Source organism: Plectrocnemia conspersa, unplaced genomic scaffold (assembly GCF_051122295.1).
Source record: "Plectrocnemia conspersa isolate PC_06_02 unplaced genomic scaffold, ASM5112229v1 ptg000014l, whole genome shotgun sequence".
Lineage (NCBI taxonomy): Eukaryota > Metazoa > Arthropoda > Insecta > Trichoptera > Polycentropodidae > Plectrocnemia > Plectrocnemia conspersa.
The window spans coordinates 9,062,549-9,078,601 of NW_028277178.1; the positions used below are offsets into that span (position 1 = coordinate 9,062,549).

General features: G+C 32.0%; 5 protein-coding genes across 9 annotated transcripts; 1 reads left to right on the forward strand and 4 right to left on the reverse strand.

Moving 5' to 3' along the window:
• Positions 1 to 1,059: 1,059 nt before the first annotated feature.
• Positions 1,060 to 2,502, reverse strand: LOC148226144 (mpv17-like protein 2). Its single transcript, XM_088203823.1, has 4 exons — positions 2,387 to 2,502; positions 2,161 to 2,302; positions 1,746 to 1,984; positions 1,060 to 1,681 (listed from the first exon to the last, which is right to left on the reverse strand). Exons 2-4 carry the CDS (start codon positions 2,297 to 2,299, stop codon positions 1,550 to 1,552), a joined length of 510 nt encoding a protein of 169 aa, XP_088059949.1. The 5' UTR covers positions 2,300 to 2,302; positions 2,387 to 2,502; the 3' UTR covers positions 1,060 to 1,549.
• Positions 2,503 to 3,380: 878 nt separating this feature from the next.
• On the forward strand, positions 3,381 to 10,059 carry Gp93 (heat shock protein 90 Gp93). The gene is made up of 14 exons (XM_088203755.1): positions 3,381 to 3,558; positions 5,660 to 5,758; positions 6,664 to 6,824; positions 6,895 to 7,137; positions 7,209 to 7,411; positions 7,479 to 7,662; positions 7,737 to 7,840; positions 7,903 to 8,092; positions 8,152 to 8,390; positions 8,465 to 8,633; positions 8,699 to 8,855; positions 8,919 to 9,144; positions 9,215 to 9,358; positions 9,429 to 10,059. The coding sequence occupies exons 1-14, from the start codon at positions 3,513 to 3,515 to the stop codon at positions 9,616 to 9,618; spliced, it is 2,355 nt and encodes a 784-aa protein (XP_088059881.1). The 5' UTR covers positions 3,381 to 3,512; the 3' UTR covers positions 9,619 to 10,059.
• LOC148226146 (uncharacterized) lies at positions 5,767 to 6,653 on the reverse strand. Its single transcript, XM_088203758.1, has 3 exons — positions 6,375 to 6,653; positions 6,160 to 6,313; positions 5,767 to 5,998 (listed from the first exon to the last, which is right to left on the reverse strand). The coding sequence occupies exons 1-3, from the start codon at positions 6,550 to 6,552 to the stop codon at positions 5,833 to 5,835; spliced, it is 498 nt and encodes a 165-aa protein (XP_088059884.1). The 5' UTR covers positions 6,553 to 6,653; the 3' UTR covers positions 5,767 to 5,832.
• A 1,230-nt stretch (positions 10,060 to 11,289) lies between the features above and the next one.
• On the reverse strand, positions 11,290 to 11,757 carry LOC148226147 (uncharacterized protein CFAP97D2). The gene is made up of 2 exons (XM_088203760.1): positions 11,686 to 11,757; positions 11,290 to 11,625 (listed from the first exon to the last, which is right to left on the reverse strand). Exons 1-2 carry the CDS (start codon positions 11,749 to 11,751, stop codon positions 11,413 to 11,415), a joined length of 279 nt encoding a protein of 92 aa, XP_088059886.1. The 5' UTR covers positions 11,752 to 11,757; the 3' UTR covers positions 11,290 to 11,412.
• Positions 11,758 to 11,822: 65 nt separating this feature from the next.
• LOC148226148 (BRISC and BRCA1-A complex member 2-like) lies at positions 11,823 to 15,634 on the reverse strand. 5 transcript variants are annotated; one of them, XM_088203562.1, is made up of 8 exons: positions 15,530 to 15,634; positions 15,321 to 15,461; positions 14,896 to 15,251; positions 14,648 to 14,826; positions 14,477 to 14,590; positions 14,354 to 14,417; positions 14,123 to 14,276; positions 11,823 to 12,142 (listed from the first exon to the last, which is right to left on the reverse strand). In XM_088203562.1, exons 2-8 carry the CDS (start codon positions 15,412 to 15,414, stop codon positions 11,919 to 11,921), a joined length of 1,185 nt encoding a protein of 394 aa, XP_088059688.1. In that variant the 5' UTR covers positions 15,415 to 15,461; positions 15,530 to 15,634; the 3' UTR covers positions 11,823 to 11,918. The 5 variants fall into 5 exon arrangements, with proteins under 5 accessions (XP_088059688.1, XP_088059689.1, XP_088059690.1 ...); XM_088203563.1 differs by having other exon boundaries at positions 15,534 to 15,624; XM_088203564.1 differs by having other exon boundaries at positions 15,321 to 15,432; positions 15,514 to 15,624.
• Positions 15,635 to 16,053: the final 419 nt, after the last annotated feature.

Below are 16,053 nucleotides of genomic sequence, written 5' to 3' on the forward strand. Positions count from 1 at the left end.
GACCGAACCATCGCTTCTAATAGGCTGCAAGAAAGCCTTAATTATGTTCAGTCATGACTCAAAAAATTTAGGATAAAGGCAAATGAGTCCAAATCGTTACATTCACCATGAGAAGAAAAACCTGCCCACTAGTGTAACTCAATAAGAACAGATTGCCACAGGCAGAACATGCAGAGATTCCAATGCATCATGCTATGTGCCTAATGATATCATATGACGAGAACTTGGAATTAGCTCGGTAAGGAGTAAAATTCGTAGATTTCACCTTAAATATATCAATATACTGGAGAGTCATCCTAACCAGCTAGCTGCAAGAATTACCAAACCTGAGGAACTGTGTTAGAATGTTGAATCGTGCACAACAAATGGATTTTGAAACAAGATTTGAAAAGTAGCACACTAGGTTTGGTATCTAGTTGATTACGAGAAATAGTTAGTGAACTTCTCCTCCCCACGATCCAATTCAGTTTAATATAAAGCCTGCTTATTGTCCTCGTTAGAGACAGGTTTCAGAAAAAATAAATTAGATAATCGATTTATTTTTCAAGTATCATTTGATCATTTGCTTTTGGATGTCAAGGCTGCAACGCATTGAAATATGCATGTATAGTTGGGGATTAATATTTAATCTAGAACCAGTTAGTTTTACCCATGCATATCAGGATTTGCAAAACAATTCATCATCAAGGACGTAATAGTGTAGTCCATAACGTCTCAGAATAGTAACTCTGAGGTTGCTGGTTCGAGCCTCGGTAGTGGCACATGAATTTTGAATTATAAAATTGCGCTATTATTAAGAACCAGCTCCAGCTGTAGTGATATATCTTTATTATAAATCGTATTACATATTATAATTTATATTTAATAACATAGACGTCACAGATTCCCGGACTTTGTCTAGTGGTTAATACTTACTTGTAGGTATGCATTATGTCGGATTGACCTACACAGTTGGTACTCTGTTATAATGAATTTGGTTTGTCTGCCAGGTTACAATGGAAGATTTAAAAAATATTAAAATAATAACATTTGAAATGTTTTTTCAAATGAAAAACAAAATTATTAACAATTTTTTTATTAACCTTTTAGATAACAAAAATAAATATTTCATAAGATAATAACAGAAATAAAAATAAAATATTTACATATAACAGTAATAAAATAATACTTTTTTTAGGCTATTGCAACTTTTAAATATAAATTAATACACACATCATATCTTCAATAATGCACTTTTTTTTGAGGTCAAAATGAATCATATTTTTAAAATAACCATAATTCTTGCTTTGGTGCATGTTTTATTGGTCAAGTAAAACTTTAGTTCTATTTTAGATGATTGGTATGAGGTGCTTGTTAAATAATAATATAATTATTTAGTGGTAAGCCTATTTTTTATAGACAACTAATAACAATCGTAATAAATACTTATAATATATTTTCTAGTTAATTAGCTACAGCACTATTTTCTTATAATTATGAAATGACTATTTTTCCTAAAAATTGGGCTAGATTTGTGCCGCAATTTGCGCAAAAATTGTATTTTTATTACTTACTTATGTTTCACATATGACAAAAACACGTTATATACCATGGTTACAACATTAACGTATAATACTCGATAGTGACTAGGTAAATAGTAAAAGTTTATGAACTGAATTGGGGGCCAAAAACACCAATCTGCCTAAAAATAACATAACAATTATTCATTAACAATGGAATAATATTTAAATGAATAAAATACTTACAATATAAACTGTTAAAAATTTACTCTTTACTTCATCTTGACACTGGTTGACATTTTTACCCTCCATTAGTCCCATTCCAGTAAAAAAACCAACAATGCATATAGGCGATATAGTAATTTGGTCAGCTAAAATCTTTTTGGTCACCGTTGCGACGTTCGTTTTCGGAAGCCACTTATCTAAGTACAGATAAAACCAATGTTGCGGAGGTCCCAACAAAAGGCCGATTGCTAACATTCTACCTAAAAATATAGATTATGTAACATGTAAAGATAATGTGGCAATATTAAGTAATATTTCAAAATCGTTTAAAAAATATGGAAAAAATTAAATACCAAAATACACTCGATTACCAGTCAGATTAAAACATATAAGACAGATTTTTATTTTATTTTTTAAATAGTGTTTTTTAAAATACCAGCTCTTTCCCAGTCAAACTTGGAATCCTTGTGTCGAAGCATTTCAAAACGCTGTTGAACAGTGTCTCCAGTAGCCATCAATACTCCCGAGCTGATGGTGTTTGCCGTGAAAGGCCATCGATAAACTAATCGCCACATAACCTATAATTTTAGGATAATTTAAATTAATTACTATTTTACTGAAGTGAATGGTCGTTTTAATTATATAGTGGAATATGATATTACTAATTATCTAAAATATATTTTCCTGAAAGACATTCGGGACAACTCTTCAACTATTCCAATGAGTCACTTTGAATTTGACAGATAAAAAACGTCAAACGCATCATAATTGCCAGTACAAAAAAATAGAAACATTTTTATGTTTAATTCAATCAGCAATAATTTAGATTTTTATTATCCTTTCGATTAATAGTATAAAATATAATAAAAATGGTTCTAAAATAACGTTTAGCGATACTATTAAGTTAGCAGCGCTGCACAGCACGGCTTACACCTACATACACACACATTTACTCGTTTGGAAGAAATTAGATATAAGATTTTTTAGATAAAAACATTGCAGCACTTGCTCGATTGTAAACTGTTTCGCATAATGAAATTACTGTCAAAGAAAAAAATTACTGTCAAAGTTGGGTGGTCTCAGAGTTTGGATGGAATTGTATGCTGTTGGCAGTCTCCGATATAAAGAATATTTTTGTAAATTGATACAAAATTATTTTGTTTTTATACAATTTGTGATTTAAAATAGTTGAATTTTTAATTTTGATTTGCATTTATGTATTAGTAAGGTGACCAGACGTCTTCTTTTGAGGAGGTTGACCTTTCTTTTTTTTAACTCCTCGCAGTAATTTGTCCTCATACAAAAATTTCCGAGGTGGCCTTTGAAAAAATATAATTTTCAAGGAGCGAGAGTGAGATGCAAAGCGCGTGTGCGTATGGCTATTGTATACGTATGCAAAATTGTATTTCAGAATACGATTGTAATATGTTTGTAATGGTGAATTTATTTTCGATTTGTCTCGATGAGTGGTTATTATTTTTTATTGATGAATACTCAAAATCCCAACCTAGAATTTTTTATATTTAAATTATTAGAATTACCTATGATTTAAACGAGTGTCACGTTGGCAGACTTGCGTCGTTGTGGACCAATGGCTGGCGTCCATTTGTACACGTACGGGTAGACGCGCCGCGATTGGCGCACGCTTACGCGTGTGACTCCGTTATTGGACTGCGTCGCCGCCGGCCGGCTGTCAAGCGTCTCTCGCCTGCGATCCGTCACTCAGCACCGGAAGACTGTCGTGGGTGCTCCGATTGTCTCAGTCGCCGGCCCGACCGCCCAGCAGCCATGTGGCGTCGAGCTTTGACTCTGTTTTTGCTGCTCGCTGTAGCCGGTGAGTTTCCTCTAGACACGTAGACAATTACGCCTTCGGACATCTAGAAAGATCCTCTCATTTCCAAGTCCAATTTCTCCCCCTAAAAACAATGGCGGAGACGCCCTTTTTATTTTCATTTTCAAAGTCTGGTCACCTTATTCATTTACTATTGAGAGTTTTAGCCATCATCTACACTTTCATCTAGAAATCCTCATTTGATTTAGTACCTGAGGATGTTCGTCTTTTGTCAAACATACCTGCGTAATAAAAAAAGTACTCCTTTGGGCCACTTTCCTTCGAAATTTGATAAATATTTTGTGCAAGATAAAGACAGCATGAAGGAAATCTAGAGATGTGAAAACCAGATATAAATAAACGTCATGATGTCTTTGACTACTCATAAGCTATTTCAAAATTTTCAAATTACCGTAATGATTTTTTTCTTTTTGATTAATTTCAATGTGCATCTTACAATGGTTTAACAATTGGCCGAGTTCCTGATTCATTTCAATTCTTGTTGGTTAAATTTTCATAGTACACAACGATAAAAGTCCGAATATATAAAATAAAAAAAAATATCAAGACAATACAAGTGTTAGTAAAATCAGAATATATATATCATATAATAGAATAGAGAATTAGTCAAATTAATTGTATTATTTGTCCATTTATGATGTTATGACATTTATTCTTATAGTATTCAAGCTGGATTCAAATATTGCATGTCTAGAGTTTTTCTTTATTTTAAAATTTATACTAGTATATGATGTTTTTTCTGGACTGTTGTTCTGTACATAGACAGAAATGTGTTATTGTAAAAATATCTTTACAATTATGGAAAAATATATAGGTACTTCTATTAAAATTTCCAACGGTTGTGGTTAAGCTATTGTGGTTTTTTTTATTCTTAACACATTGTGGGTATAATTACATGCCATATTTCGCTCACTGCGTGCGAAAAATCGAGTTCTCGCATACAATTATTAGCGCACACAAAAATCGTCATAACTTCTAAAGTATTTAATAAAAATACCATTTATAGTAAACTCCCCAATAACATGGTAACTTTGGGACGTGCTATGTGGGTCCCCGTTACTTTATGTGTGAGTGAGCCAAAGGAAGGATATCTCACCACATGCGCCTGATTCGTACGTATGTATTATAAAAAATTGTATGAATATTTTTTAGCCCTCAACTATACGCACCCAAATAGCACATCCCAATTTACTGTGTTATTAGGGGGGTCTACTGTATATATATATTTATAACTTTTATGAATATCTTTCATGCCGTAACTCGTGGATGTAATTTTTATTCGGGGTGGGGGGGTCTACTGTACTATGTTTTTTAACTAGAGATTCATTGAAGAACCATTTTTATAGTAAAGTAAAAACGTCCCTATCTAGGTATAAAAAAAGGTTTAAACCAAAGCAGCCTATTAAAAATCCGGCATAAATACAATCTGTTTCAAGGTTTTGACCATGTGAAGTACAAAAATAGTTCATTATTCGACACAAAAATATATCACAAACTATATTGATTTTTATTACAATGAATCATATACAAAAAAAATATAGAAGTGCTTTGTGTAGTGTGTACTGCAATCTAAGGAGAGTAATAAAATCCGTCAAAAAATTTCTACCAGAATTTATGAGTTCAAAAATCTTTTATGTGGTGATATAAATAAACTACAGCTTAGAGTTTTTCTAGACATTATTAGCACTTAAACAATACCTGACTGATTAAAAGTTATTTTTAGCTAATAACTGGTTTGCAATAAATGCTGGCAAGCAAGCGATACTTGCATATGCATACATTTTAATAATACATACCACCATTGTTATTTATAATTTATGAAATTATTTAAATAAGTTATGGAGAAGGTTTTTCCTTGTTGCCAATGATCACTATTTTTTATTTTCTATGGTACGATTACAATTTTTCAAATATTGTTTTTATTACAGATACATTTGATAAAAAAACGGTTTATATTTCAAGGTTATCAATTTACAATGTATTATAACTCGAAAAACACACATGCTTTATAAAACCTGATAAGATAAATCATAATTTGGTACGAATTAATTGTTTTTGATTATAATTTATTTTCAATTATTAGGTCTCAGCGTAGCATCCGAAAATGATCTACCGGCAGGAGAAGGAACAGTGGAAACTGTCGATGTCGACATTGGATCATCCCGGGAAGGTTCCAGGACAGGTAAAACTAATATATAATATATTTATATGTATATAATTTATTATTTATTGCTTAATTAATAATATACAATACATTCAGCTTTTGCTCTTCACTGTCAATGCTTTTCTTGTTTCGAGTTGTTTGTCCGATATCAATATCAATATTCTGTATTTCACCATCATCGAGTCTTGTATGCCAAAGTTTAGCCTTCGGTCGAACGGGCATTTGTCGCTCAGCTTGACGTCATGATACCATCCATAGCTGTAATTTTATTCTATAATATTATACGTTTATACTCCTTTTTATATGTTCTATAATATGATTCTTTAAGATTTAAATTGTTGTCAAAGAATTACGTTTTTAAAAGTTGAATATCATAGGATTGGACTAAATATCTATTAGGTATAAGCCGGTTTACTCACCTATGACTCTCAATATTAGGCAATGTGAACGTCTGACGCGGCCCATGTGTATAAAGAGAGTCTATTTTCTTTTCAACCTTGTCGATACTTTCCTTCTGTTCATTTTTGAAGTTTTCGCTTAGTTTGGAATAAGACTTTGACGTGATGATCGGAGCTGTAGTTTATATATATATTAACGTAAATTAGTAACAAATAATACTGCATTTATAAATTACGCAATCCAGCCGGTTTAATCGACGATATCGCCGATCTTCCCAACTCGTGCTGCTTCCCAAATCTGAGTTTGAATGGTTTTTTGTGAAGTTGTATGTGTGGATTATCGTCGTCGTAAATGCTTGCATATTTTTTTAATATTCCCGTACGACCTCCGTCCAAAGAGTTGTCGATGCTCATATTGTCACTCGTGTTTGTCACATTCTGGCATTGTTGTTTGATCAATATATTTTTGTCATGGTGTCACCGTTTCTATCATAATATACAAATCAATATTTATGTGTTATACAGACGCCGAGGTGGTCGCTAGAGAAGAAGAAGCGATCAAAATAGATGGCTTGAATGTAGCGCAGATGCGAGAGATTCGCGAAAAAGCTGAGAAATTCGTTTTCCAAGCTGAAGTGAATCGAATGATGAAGTTGATCATTAATTCGCTCTACAGGAATAAAGAAGTAAACCATCGGCACTGTCGATTATGTTTGTATTTTATTGCGATTTGGTTTTAACATTTATTTATTATAGATTTTCTTACGAGAGTTGATTTCGAACGCCTCGGACGCTCTGGATAAGATCAGATTGCTATCTTTGACGATTGCCAGCGTTCTCGACTCTAACCCGGACATGAATATAAAGATTAGAGCCGATAAAGACAGCAAAACTTTACATATAATAGATTCCGGTATCGGAATGACAAAACAAGATTTAATCAATAACCTCGGTACCATCGCTAAATCCGGAACTGCCGATTTCTTGTCAAAAATGCAGGTTTGTATTCGCCGAATTTCTATTATGTTATTTATAATAATTTTTATTGTAATCAAATGTGATCTTTCAAGGACTCCGCTGACAAGAGTGATATGAACGACATGATCGGTCAATTTGGAGTAGGATTCTATTCAGCTTTCTTGGTCGCCGATCGCGTCACTGTCACGACAAAGCACAACGACGATGTTCAATATATTTGGGAATCTGACTCGGGAGAGTTCACAATTGTTGAAGATCCCAGAGGAAACACCCTCAAACGCGGAACACAGATTAGGTAATCTATATGATTTATTTTTTTATCATTAAATGTTATTGTTATTCATTGTAATTGTCGGTTTTAGTTTGCATTTGAAGGATGAAGCTTTAGACTTCTTGGAACAGGACACTGTTCGAAATTTGATTAAAAAATATTCGCAGTTCATTAACTTCCCCATATTTTTGTGGTCGTCGAAATCAGTAGAAGTAGAGGAACCGGTCGATGATGAGGAAAAACCTGTGACTGAAAGCGAAGATGAAGAAGCCCAAGTAATATATACGTATAGATGTATTGTTTTATTCCGTTGCATATTTTTTTTTAACATTTAATGATGTCGATTTAGGTCGAAGAAGATACGTCAGAAGATAAACCCAAGACTAAAAAGATCGAGAAGACCGTTTGGGATTGGGAAGCGATCAACGATAGCAAACCTATTTGGACTAGAAAGTAATATTTATTATTATTTTTATGGCGTATATGATGTGGTATTAATTTAATATTAATTTTAGACCATCTGAGATCGAAGACTCTGAGTATGATTCGTTCTACAAGTCACTAACTAAAGATAAAGACGAGCCGCTTTGCAAGGTTCACTTTGTAGCAGAAGGAGAGGTTACTTTCAAGAGCTTGTTGTTTGTGCCTAAAGTTCAGCCTTCTGAAGGATTTAACCGATACGGAACCAAAACTGACCATATTAAGGTATTTTCAATTTGTACATAATAATGTAATGTATGATATTCATTCTCATTATTTTTTAGCTTTACGTAAGACGTGTGTTCATTACGGACGAATTCAACGACATGATGCCCAATTACTTATCGTTCATCCAAGGCGTTGTTGATTCAGACGATTTACCACTCAACGTGTCGAGGGAAACATTGCAACAGCACAAGTTAATCAAAGTCATTAAGAAAAAATTGGTGAGAAAAGCGCTCGACATGATCAAGAAGATCAGCAAGGATGATTATGAAAAGTTTTGGAAAGAATATTCGACAAAGTATTACATTTATTTGATTGCAATTAATAATATAGTTTGTTAAAATGTTACTTATGCGTATATTAATTTACTAGTATCAAGCTCGGGATCATGGAAGATCCTTCGAACAGAACTCGCCTGTCTAAGCTTCTCCGATTCCATTCTTCGAACGGATCTGGTATGACTTTCTTGTCTGAATATGTTGAAAGAATGAAGCCGAAACAAGATAAAATTTATTACATCGCCGGTGCTAACAGAGCTGAGGTATTAATTCAATTAAATATTTTATGTACTCCTGAATATTAAACGTTTTAACAATGTATTTATAGGTTGCTAAATCTCCATTCGTAGAAAGGTTGTTGAAGGCAGGTTATGAAGTTCTTTATTTAGTAGAGGCCGTCGACGAATATGCTATTTCAGCTTTGCCAGAATTTGAAGGAAAGAAATTCCAAAATGTCGCTAAGGAAGGATTCACAATGGCCGATTGTAAGTTGATTAAAGTAAAAGTTTGTTTTAGTTTAGAGCTTAATTATTATATTATGTTTATAGCCGAAGATCAAAAGGAAACTGTAGAAAGTTTCAAGAAGACTTATGAACCGCTGTTGAACTGGCTCGGTGAAAACGCTTTGAAGGATCAAATCACTCGTGCTCTAGTGTCTGAGAGACTGAGCAAGTCTCCGTGCGCTCTCGTAGCGAGCATGTTCGGATGGACTGGAAATATGGAACGTCTCGCAATGTCCAATGCACATCAAAAAGCTGATGATCCGCAAAGGAGGTGTGTGTTGTTTTTAGTGTTAATAAAGTAAAATTTTGGAATAATGTATTTATTTATTTATGATTTTCAGTTATTACTTGAATCAAAAGAAGACTTTAGAAGTTAATCCACGTCATCCACTCATCAAAGAATTATTGAGAAGAGTGAACGACAATTCGGATGATGCTAAAGCTAAAGAAATCGCTGTTATGATGTTCAGAACTGCAACTTTAAGGTATCATTTTATTTCTACAGTTTAAATATAAAAATGGATGTGCGTATTATTATTTGAATTAAAATTATAGATCTGGATATATGCTGCAAGAGACTGCAGACTTTGCTGATAACGTAGAGAAGATGATGAGACAGAGCTTAGGAATTTCAATTGATGCACAACCCGACGAAGAAGACTTTTCTGTGGGTAGTGATGACAGCACCGAAAAGGATCAACAACAAGAGGACGAAATCGAAGCCGAAGAACATGACGAGTTATAAATGCGATCTGTTCCTATCTACAATAGTGTGAAAAACAGAAATTGACTGTTGAGGAGTGTGGTTACGGAGTTTCGAGTCAATGTGTGTGTGTATACATTTTATAATGAATTCCGAAAAAAAGAAGTCTGAAATGTTCGAAGAAGCATTTATCAATAATATATTATGTGTGTTTTCTGCCGATTATTACTTTATTTTATTTACTCTTCAGATTCAGTTTATTTAATAAGTGTTGACTGATTTTAGTTATTGAAATTATATTAAAGGTGCACTTTTTTGTTTGTTTTATTTTTTTTTTGATTTCAAAAGATTGTCTGTGTTATCAATTTTTAGATAACTGGACAAAACTGCATGTAATGTCCATTTTTCGAATTGTGTTAAAAAAAGAACAAAATGTTAAGTGAGGCAAATGGATTTACAGAAATAAATAAAATTTATATTCTCGCTAGTGTTTTTGTTTATCCTTGGAATAAAAGCGCATAAGCAGCGTATACTTTATTTTAGGTTTTAAATGAAAAGTGTTGAGAGAATTGCTTGTTGGTATTTAACGAATTTTTGCAGGGTGCTGATGAACTTTATTATTATTAACTATTATCGTTACTTTATAATTAATAATTAAAAAGGTGAGTATCACTGATTGAGTTACACCATAGGATTTATTGAATAACTTATATTGTACATGGATATTTTTCAATTTGTTTATAAAAATGGTTAATATTTCTTACAAATTATCAGCTGCATACAAACATGTCAACCGTAAAACTATTGTTAGGAGCCGTGACTCATTTATTTGTTACTTAAAACCAGGGCTGTGGAGTTGTAAATCACTCCCAACTTCAACATTTTCGCAAGGTCCAACTCCAACTTCTATATATAAAAATTTCGATAACAATCTTAAAATATTAATTTACATTAAAATATTATTTATTTTCATGTAAATAACTACAAAGAAGAAAGAACAAAACACAATTATAATAATATTTCTTAAGATTAATGCCGTGCCATTGTATGTGTCTACATGCGAATACGCCGGCCAGTGGCTGGTCGGCTGTGGTTGAGTATTTGATTAACTGCATAATACGTTTATTTCATATTACCGACTTGAAATGCATGGCGCACAACGAATAATTAAAAAATTATTGTTAGGGGTTGATTTTTGTTTGGTCGATTTTTTACGACTCCGCTTAAAATGCTCCGACTCCACAGCCCTATTTAAAACACATCATTCAATTTCAAGAAAATTGTAAAAAGTAATTTTATTTTTATTATAGACGATAAGGATATTTATAATTTTAAAAGACTTATTTTTTAAAAATAAAAATGTTTAAGACCTTTGAATGATTTCTTAACACTAGGTAAGAAGTTTCCGATAGTTAAAATACATTGTTCAAATATAAAAAGTCGTAAAAAAACCCTGAAAAAATTCTGCCTGATATAAATCAAATCAGTAACCTGTCAATTTGACAGACGCCGTAAATCTAGTGTTAAACAGTGGCTTGGATGACATTTTTTTTTAAACTTAGCTACCTTTTATTGTGCCCTTTACCTTGGACACCATTGTAGATACCTTAAATTTATTTAGTACACATCTTTTCTTTAGGGATTTATAAAATAAATTCTCCATTTTACATTGTACAAATAAAATATTTTTTAAAGATTGTCAACTTAACACCACAATGTTAAATCATGAAGGAGATATCAATCTGTATAATAATAAAGCAATTTGTTTTTTTCTCTTTATATATAAAAACGTATAAAACCAATACAAAAGCTACTCTTATATAATATAATGATAAATTATTTCCATCTGCAAGTGTATCGTGGCTTATTCCAGTGGTTGTCGAGTCTGTTGATTTGCATTATTCGGTTCAACTGCTGCAGCAAACGGAAGTTTTCTTTCTTAATCACCTCCTTCCTTTCTTCTTCTTTAAGCTGTTTTTTAAGCTTCACAGTGATATGAGTCCTTTCCAATGGCGAATTATTATCTATCACCGGACTCGCGGACTTAACCTATCACGTCAATAAATAATAGCTGATAAATTAAATAACCATAATCTAAAATACCTTTACCTTCTTCCGATGATCGAAGAAACGTTTTTGCTCAAACGGCGCTATTAGGATAGCGTACTTGGACATTCTGTGATCAATATATTTGTTTGATCAATATTCGTACTGTGTTACCATATAATAAAACCAAGGACCATTCAGTAGACTAATATTTTTTATTTAAATATTAATTTATACATAAATATATGGGCTTTATTACATTTAGTTGATTAAGACAAAATAAATTTAAATATGTTTTACTCTGAAAGTTCTTCATTGTTCTTCCCGTTGTAGTCCGATTTTAAATTTAAAATCTCCATCTTGGTATACGAGTCGAAACGGCTTAAAATTTGTTCAATCGGACACTTGTGAAAATCGACCAACTCTCTGGTTAATGGTTCATTCGTACCAGTGCAGTAGACCGATCTCAATGTTAGATTGATCGGAGATTTTTGGTACATAGTTGATGGTATATAAGAAACTAGAAAATTATTTATATTTTATTAAAATTAATATATATTTTCATATTATAGGGTAGGCCAATAATAATCATTATAACAAAAAGGTCGAGTATTAGGTCACTGTGTTTTTAAATTTGTATAAGATCAGTGTATTAGTCTAACAATAATAACTTTTACCATTCCAGGGCTCATAAATGATCAGGAAAATATCTATTTGTTTTTGTGTATAAATGCTATTAAAATCGCATGAGATAAATGTAAAGTTTATGGCATCGATACTATATAAGCAATTTTCGGTAATATTGTTTCTACAAAATTCAGATCGGATATTTTAACTAAAAATATTTTCAGTGCATTGATCGGCTGATTGCTGTCAATATTAAAGAGCTCAAAACTTTGCATGTCAAGCTATAGTACGAAATTGGTATATAATTATTGTAATTATCTTTAATAGGCTTGGATTCATTCGACTAGCCCTCGTACGATGTAGCTTACTCTATCATAAAAAATATTAATAAACATATATTGTTAAAATATAAATGCAGCTAAGAGTATTTACAATTCTAATGGAGAAGAATTTCGAACCATTTTATTGACAATACAATACCGTCTCAGGCATTAAGAGATATAATACACCACTGTTTAACTAGTGGCGAAACTACTATGCCGTAGGGCAGGAAGCGCATACGGGCTCTTAGGATCGGGGGGAGGGGGGCAAGAAGATTGCCAAATATATATACATATGTTAATTACGCAAAACAATCCATTCATACAAAACGGAAAATTTTAATAGTCTTGCGTCAAGTCTTACATTATACATCCTGTGAAATGTTCGTTATATTTTTTTTATTGATTATGCATATCCAGAAATTCAAAACGCTTCATGGCCTGAATCCGGTGAGTTATCAACTCCTAGTCGTTTTATGATGTTCTATGACAAAACCATTTAAAGACGGATCGGTATCTTTTCCACCTCACATCACCCGCTTTAATCTCCTTTTGTCACTTTTCTTTTTCAGGAAATCATTGTTTATTAATTTATATTAAAATAAAAATAAAATTGTTTTGATAAATATTTATCACATATGCATTAATTCAGTCACGGCCTGACGTCAGAGGGTTAGAAATCTTGGATTATGCGCTTTAAAGAATAATGTGTTGCAGTGTTCTTTGAAAAGGGGGAATTTAATTAGTACATTTTTTCGTTTTGTCTCCAGATTTTTTATAATATATTTTCTTAAATTACATAAATATTATTACAGTATAGTGCTTTTTTCAAATTCAATTTTAGATGTTTTTTAATAATAATTTTATAATTTAATTAAAAAATATTAGTTTTTAAAAGTTATAAAATAGAGATTGAAAATAATAATAATAATCGAAGAATGGCGTGCTCAAAAATATTTTGAGCGGACAAAAAAAAAGAAAAGCAAAAAAACAGCATGGAATTGAAGAATACGACAAAACAATCAATCATAAAATACAGATTCCGATTCAAGATTCGAGCAATACATTATTAATGCACTGTCGACAAGTACAGCTCCACAGCTATTTTTAGCTCTGATTCTGCTTTCGAGCAAAATGATTTAGGAATTTATATTGGTCGAATTATCTCTGATGACGATAAACGAATAATTATAAGTTTGCTAACGCATAGACCTAAAGGACCATTTTCTAAAGATATCTAACAGCAAAATACAAATTTTGAAGTCACAGCGTGAACGCTTAGTAACGAGCTTTCCCATTGCGACGGCACGATTTTATTGCTTTTGACATGGATTTTTGACTTCTGAGAAATGATAATTGTTTTTTGCGCTCTCCTATTGGACAAAATTCGGTTTACATATGCTTCATTCGATTCTCTACTATTTTAAGTCGTAATATTGTTATAAGAAGTTGTAATATGAACGCTAGATAAGCTACACCTGTCCCTGCATTTAAATCCTTTAGTCTTCATTGGGCCTACCCTATATCTAAATAAAAAATATATTATGTCTTACTCAATTTCACATGAAGAATGCAATAGAAATCTTCAACATCGAATAGAAATGACGCAGAAGTTGAATCATGTTCTAAAACTGCATTTTCATACTTAGCAATCAATTGACAGAGAAATTGTCTGGTCAAATTCTTGTAATAGACTAGTGTCATGATCTGAAATAGTAAATATTTTTTTATATAATAAGAACAGCTGTCAATAAGTATGCAGCACTATTTATACAATATAATACCTTATTATTGATCTCTTTAATAAGTTTAGGAACATAGTCTATCATCTCGATGGGACGATCAGGTCTAAAATTTAATAATAACATTAAAAATAAATAAACTAAATATATAATAAATATTCTTACAGTTCTAGTCCAGGAATCTTATCTAACAATGGAGATAATAATAAATTCAATCTGGCCGGATTCGGGTATTTAATAAGCAATATGGCCCATTCGTTTCCGGGATTTTCATATAAACTAAAAAAATATATTTATAATTGATCATAAAATATTATAAAGGCAGATGGATCATACTTGTCTGAAAACACCGATGGCAATTGTGAACAGTCGATTTTCAATTTGATCAACATAGTTACTCTTTCGCCACTGAAAACCATAATCTCGACGTTGTTTTCGTTAATGATATCGTTACCGACTAACGTAGTGTATTCAAAAAATGCTTTAGAGTTTTCATTCCTACCTAAAAGGTGAAGCTGAAAATTTGACGGTTTAAACAGAGGCAAGGTTCATGAGACATTGATGTTTTTAATTTGATAATTTACCTGGCGTTGTCTATACAGTTGAATCAGTTCTTTGAGAACGGAGTTGAGCGATGTTACATCTTCATAGTTCCATTTGGCCAAGCTGGGAACATTTTTTTCAATGAATTCTGTGTCGACGTTTATTAAAAAGGTTTCGTCGTTGAACCGAAAGTCTGGAGCCAACCACGGCCTGCCTGCGTCGAACAGTACTTCCCATCTCAAGTGATCGCCGGCGTAAGGTAGGTAAATTATAAAGTGATCGGTCGGCCTATTGCTCGTATCTAAATTATAATATGTTGATTCGTAATCTGGCGAAGGAATGTTATCTGCTCTTGTGATATCAAACAATTCAATGTCAGGCTTCGATGGATTTAGTCCTGCAAAAAATGAACTCGATTTTAAAATATATTTAAATTAAAAATTTAATAATAAGTAAAAAATCTTACCGAAATGGAAATTTTTCAGCACTTCTTTCACATGAGGTCGGAATGATTCATGAATCTTTTGAATTGTTGTATCGTTATGGTTTCGGGAAGGCATGTCTGGATTTCTTTGACACTTGCAAATTTAAGATAAGCATACGAAATCTTAACGTGAAAAAATATATATTAAATTTCTTGGCTATTAATTACTATATACAATATCTCGTAATTACAAACAGATCAAGACGCGAACGCACACATGTAAATACTAAAAATCGCAAACGCCCAACTCTTCGACAGATTGACGTATGTAGTTTTTACTTTTTGGCCATAACACTAGAGTTTGTAATTAAATAAAAAATCAGTTAATTTCAAAATATTACTTTTATTATTTGCTTTTTTTAGTTATCAAATAATAATAAACTAAATTTATTATAAAATATATATAATTAATAAATACAAATATTTTCAAAGTAATTAGGGTAATATCGAACAATTATTTATTAACTCTTTCACAGCGGCTGATATTTTTGTGCGCCATTTCAAAATTTGTTAATATGTAGGCGACACATATTCATGCAATATATTTTTTAAATATTATGGTTCAATAAATTCAAGAGATTTACAGTCTTAACCTTTTCACCGCTGATGGATTCTATAAAGTCATCAAGAAAATCGACAGTACTTCTTGGGCATCGAAAGGTGCCATAAACCTTTGAGTCTAATAATATGGTTACTTAGTATAATTTAAGGCTGT

What these genes read in the sequence shown, in the direction of transcription:
- LOC148226146 (XM_088203758.1), bottom strand. Translation starts at nt 6,552, where the DNA reads ATGAGCATCGACAACTCTTTGGACGGAGGTCGTACGGGAATATTAAAA. An exon ending in GATTAAACCGGCTGGATTGC is followed by an intron (nt 6,314 to 6,374) that starts GTAATTTATAAA and finishes TATAAACTACAG; the next exon opens with CTCCGATCATCACGTCAAAG. An exon ending in CCTAATATTGAGAGTCATAG is followed by an intron (nt 5,999 to 6,159) that starts GTGAGTAAACCG and finishes ATAAAATTACAG; the next exon opens with CTATGGATGGTATCATGACG.
- LOC148226148 (XM_088203562.1), bottom strand. Translation starts at nt 15,414, where the DNA reads ATGCCTTCCCGAAACCATAACGATACAACAATTCAAAAGATTCATGAA. An exon ending in GCTGAAAAATTTCCATTTCG is followed by an intron (nt 15,252 to 15,320) that starts GTAAGATTTTTT and finishes CATTTTTTGCAG; the next exon opens with GACTAAATCCATCGAAGCCT. An exon ending in CATTCTTCATGTGAAATTGA is followed by an intron (nt 12,143 to 14,122) that starts GTAAGACATAAT and finishes ATAATTTTCTAG; the next exon opens with TTTCTTATATACCATCAACT.
- LOC148226144 (XM_088203823.1), bottom strand. Translation starts at nt 2,299, where the DNA reads ATGTGGCGATTAGTTTATCGATGGCCTTTCACGGCAAACACCATCAGC. An exon ending in GTTTGACTGGGAAAGAGCTG is followed by an intron (nt 1,985 to 2,160) that starts GTATTTTAAAAA and finishes CTATATTTTTAG; the next exon opens with GTAGAATGTTAGCAATCGGC. An exon ending in AATTTTTAACAGTTTATATT is followed by an intron (nt 1,682 to 1,745) that starts GTAAGTATTTTA and finishes TGTTATTTTTAG; the next exon opens with GCAGATTGGTGTTTTTGGCC.
- Gp93 (XM_088203755.1), top strand. Translation starts at nt 3,513, where the DNA reads ATGTGGCGTCGAGCTTTGACTCTGTTTTTGCTGCTCGCTGTAGCCG. An exon ending in CGCTCTACAGGAATAAAGAA is followed by an intron (nt 6,825 to 6,894) that starts GTAAACCATCGG and finishes TATTTATTATAG; the next exon opens with ATTTTCTTACGAGAGTTGAT. An exon ending in AAACGCGGAACACAGATTAG is followed by an intron (nt 7,412 to 7,478) that starts GTAATCTATATG and finishes TGTCGGTTTTAG; the next exon opens with TTTGCATTTGAAGGATGAAG.
- LOC148226147 (XM_088203760.1), bottom strand. Translation starts at nt 11,751, where the DNA reads ATGTCCAAGTACGCTATCCTAATAGCGCCGTTTGAGCAAAAACGTTTC. An exon ending in TCTTCGATCATCGGAAGAAG is followed by an intron (nt 11,626 to 11,685) that starts GTAAAGGTATTT and finishes TTGACGTGATAG; the next exon opens with GTTAAGTCCGCGAGTCCGGT.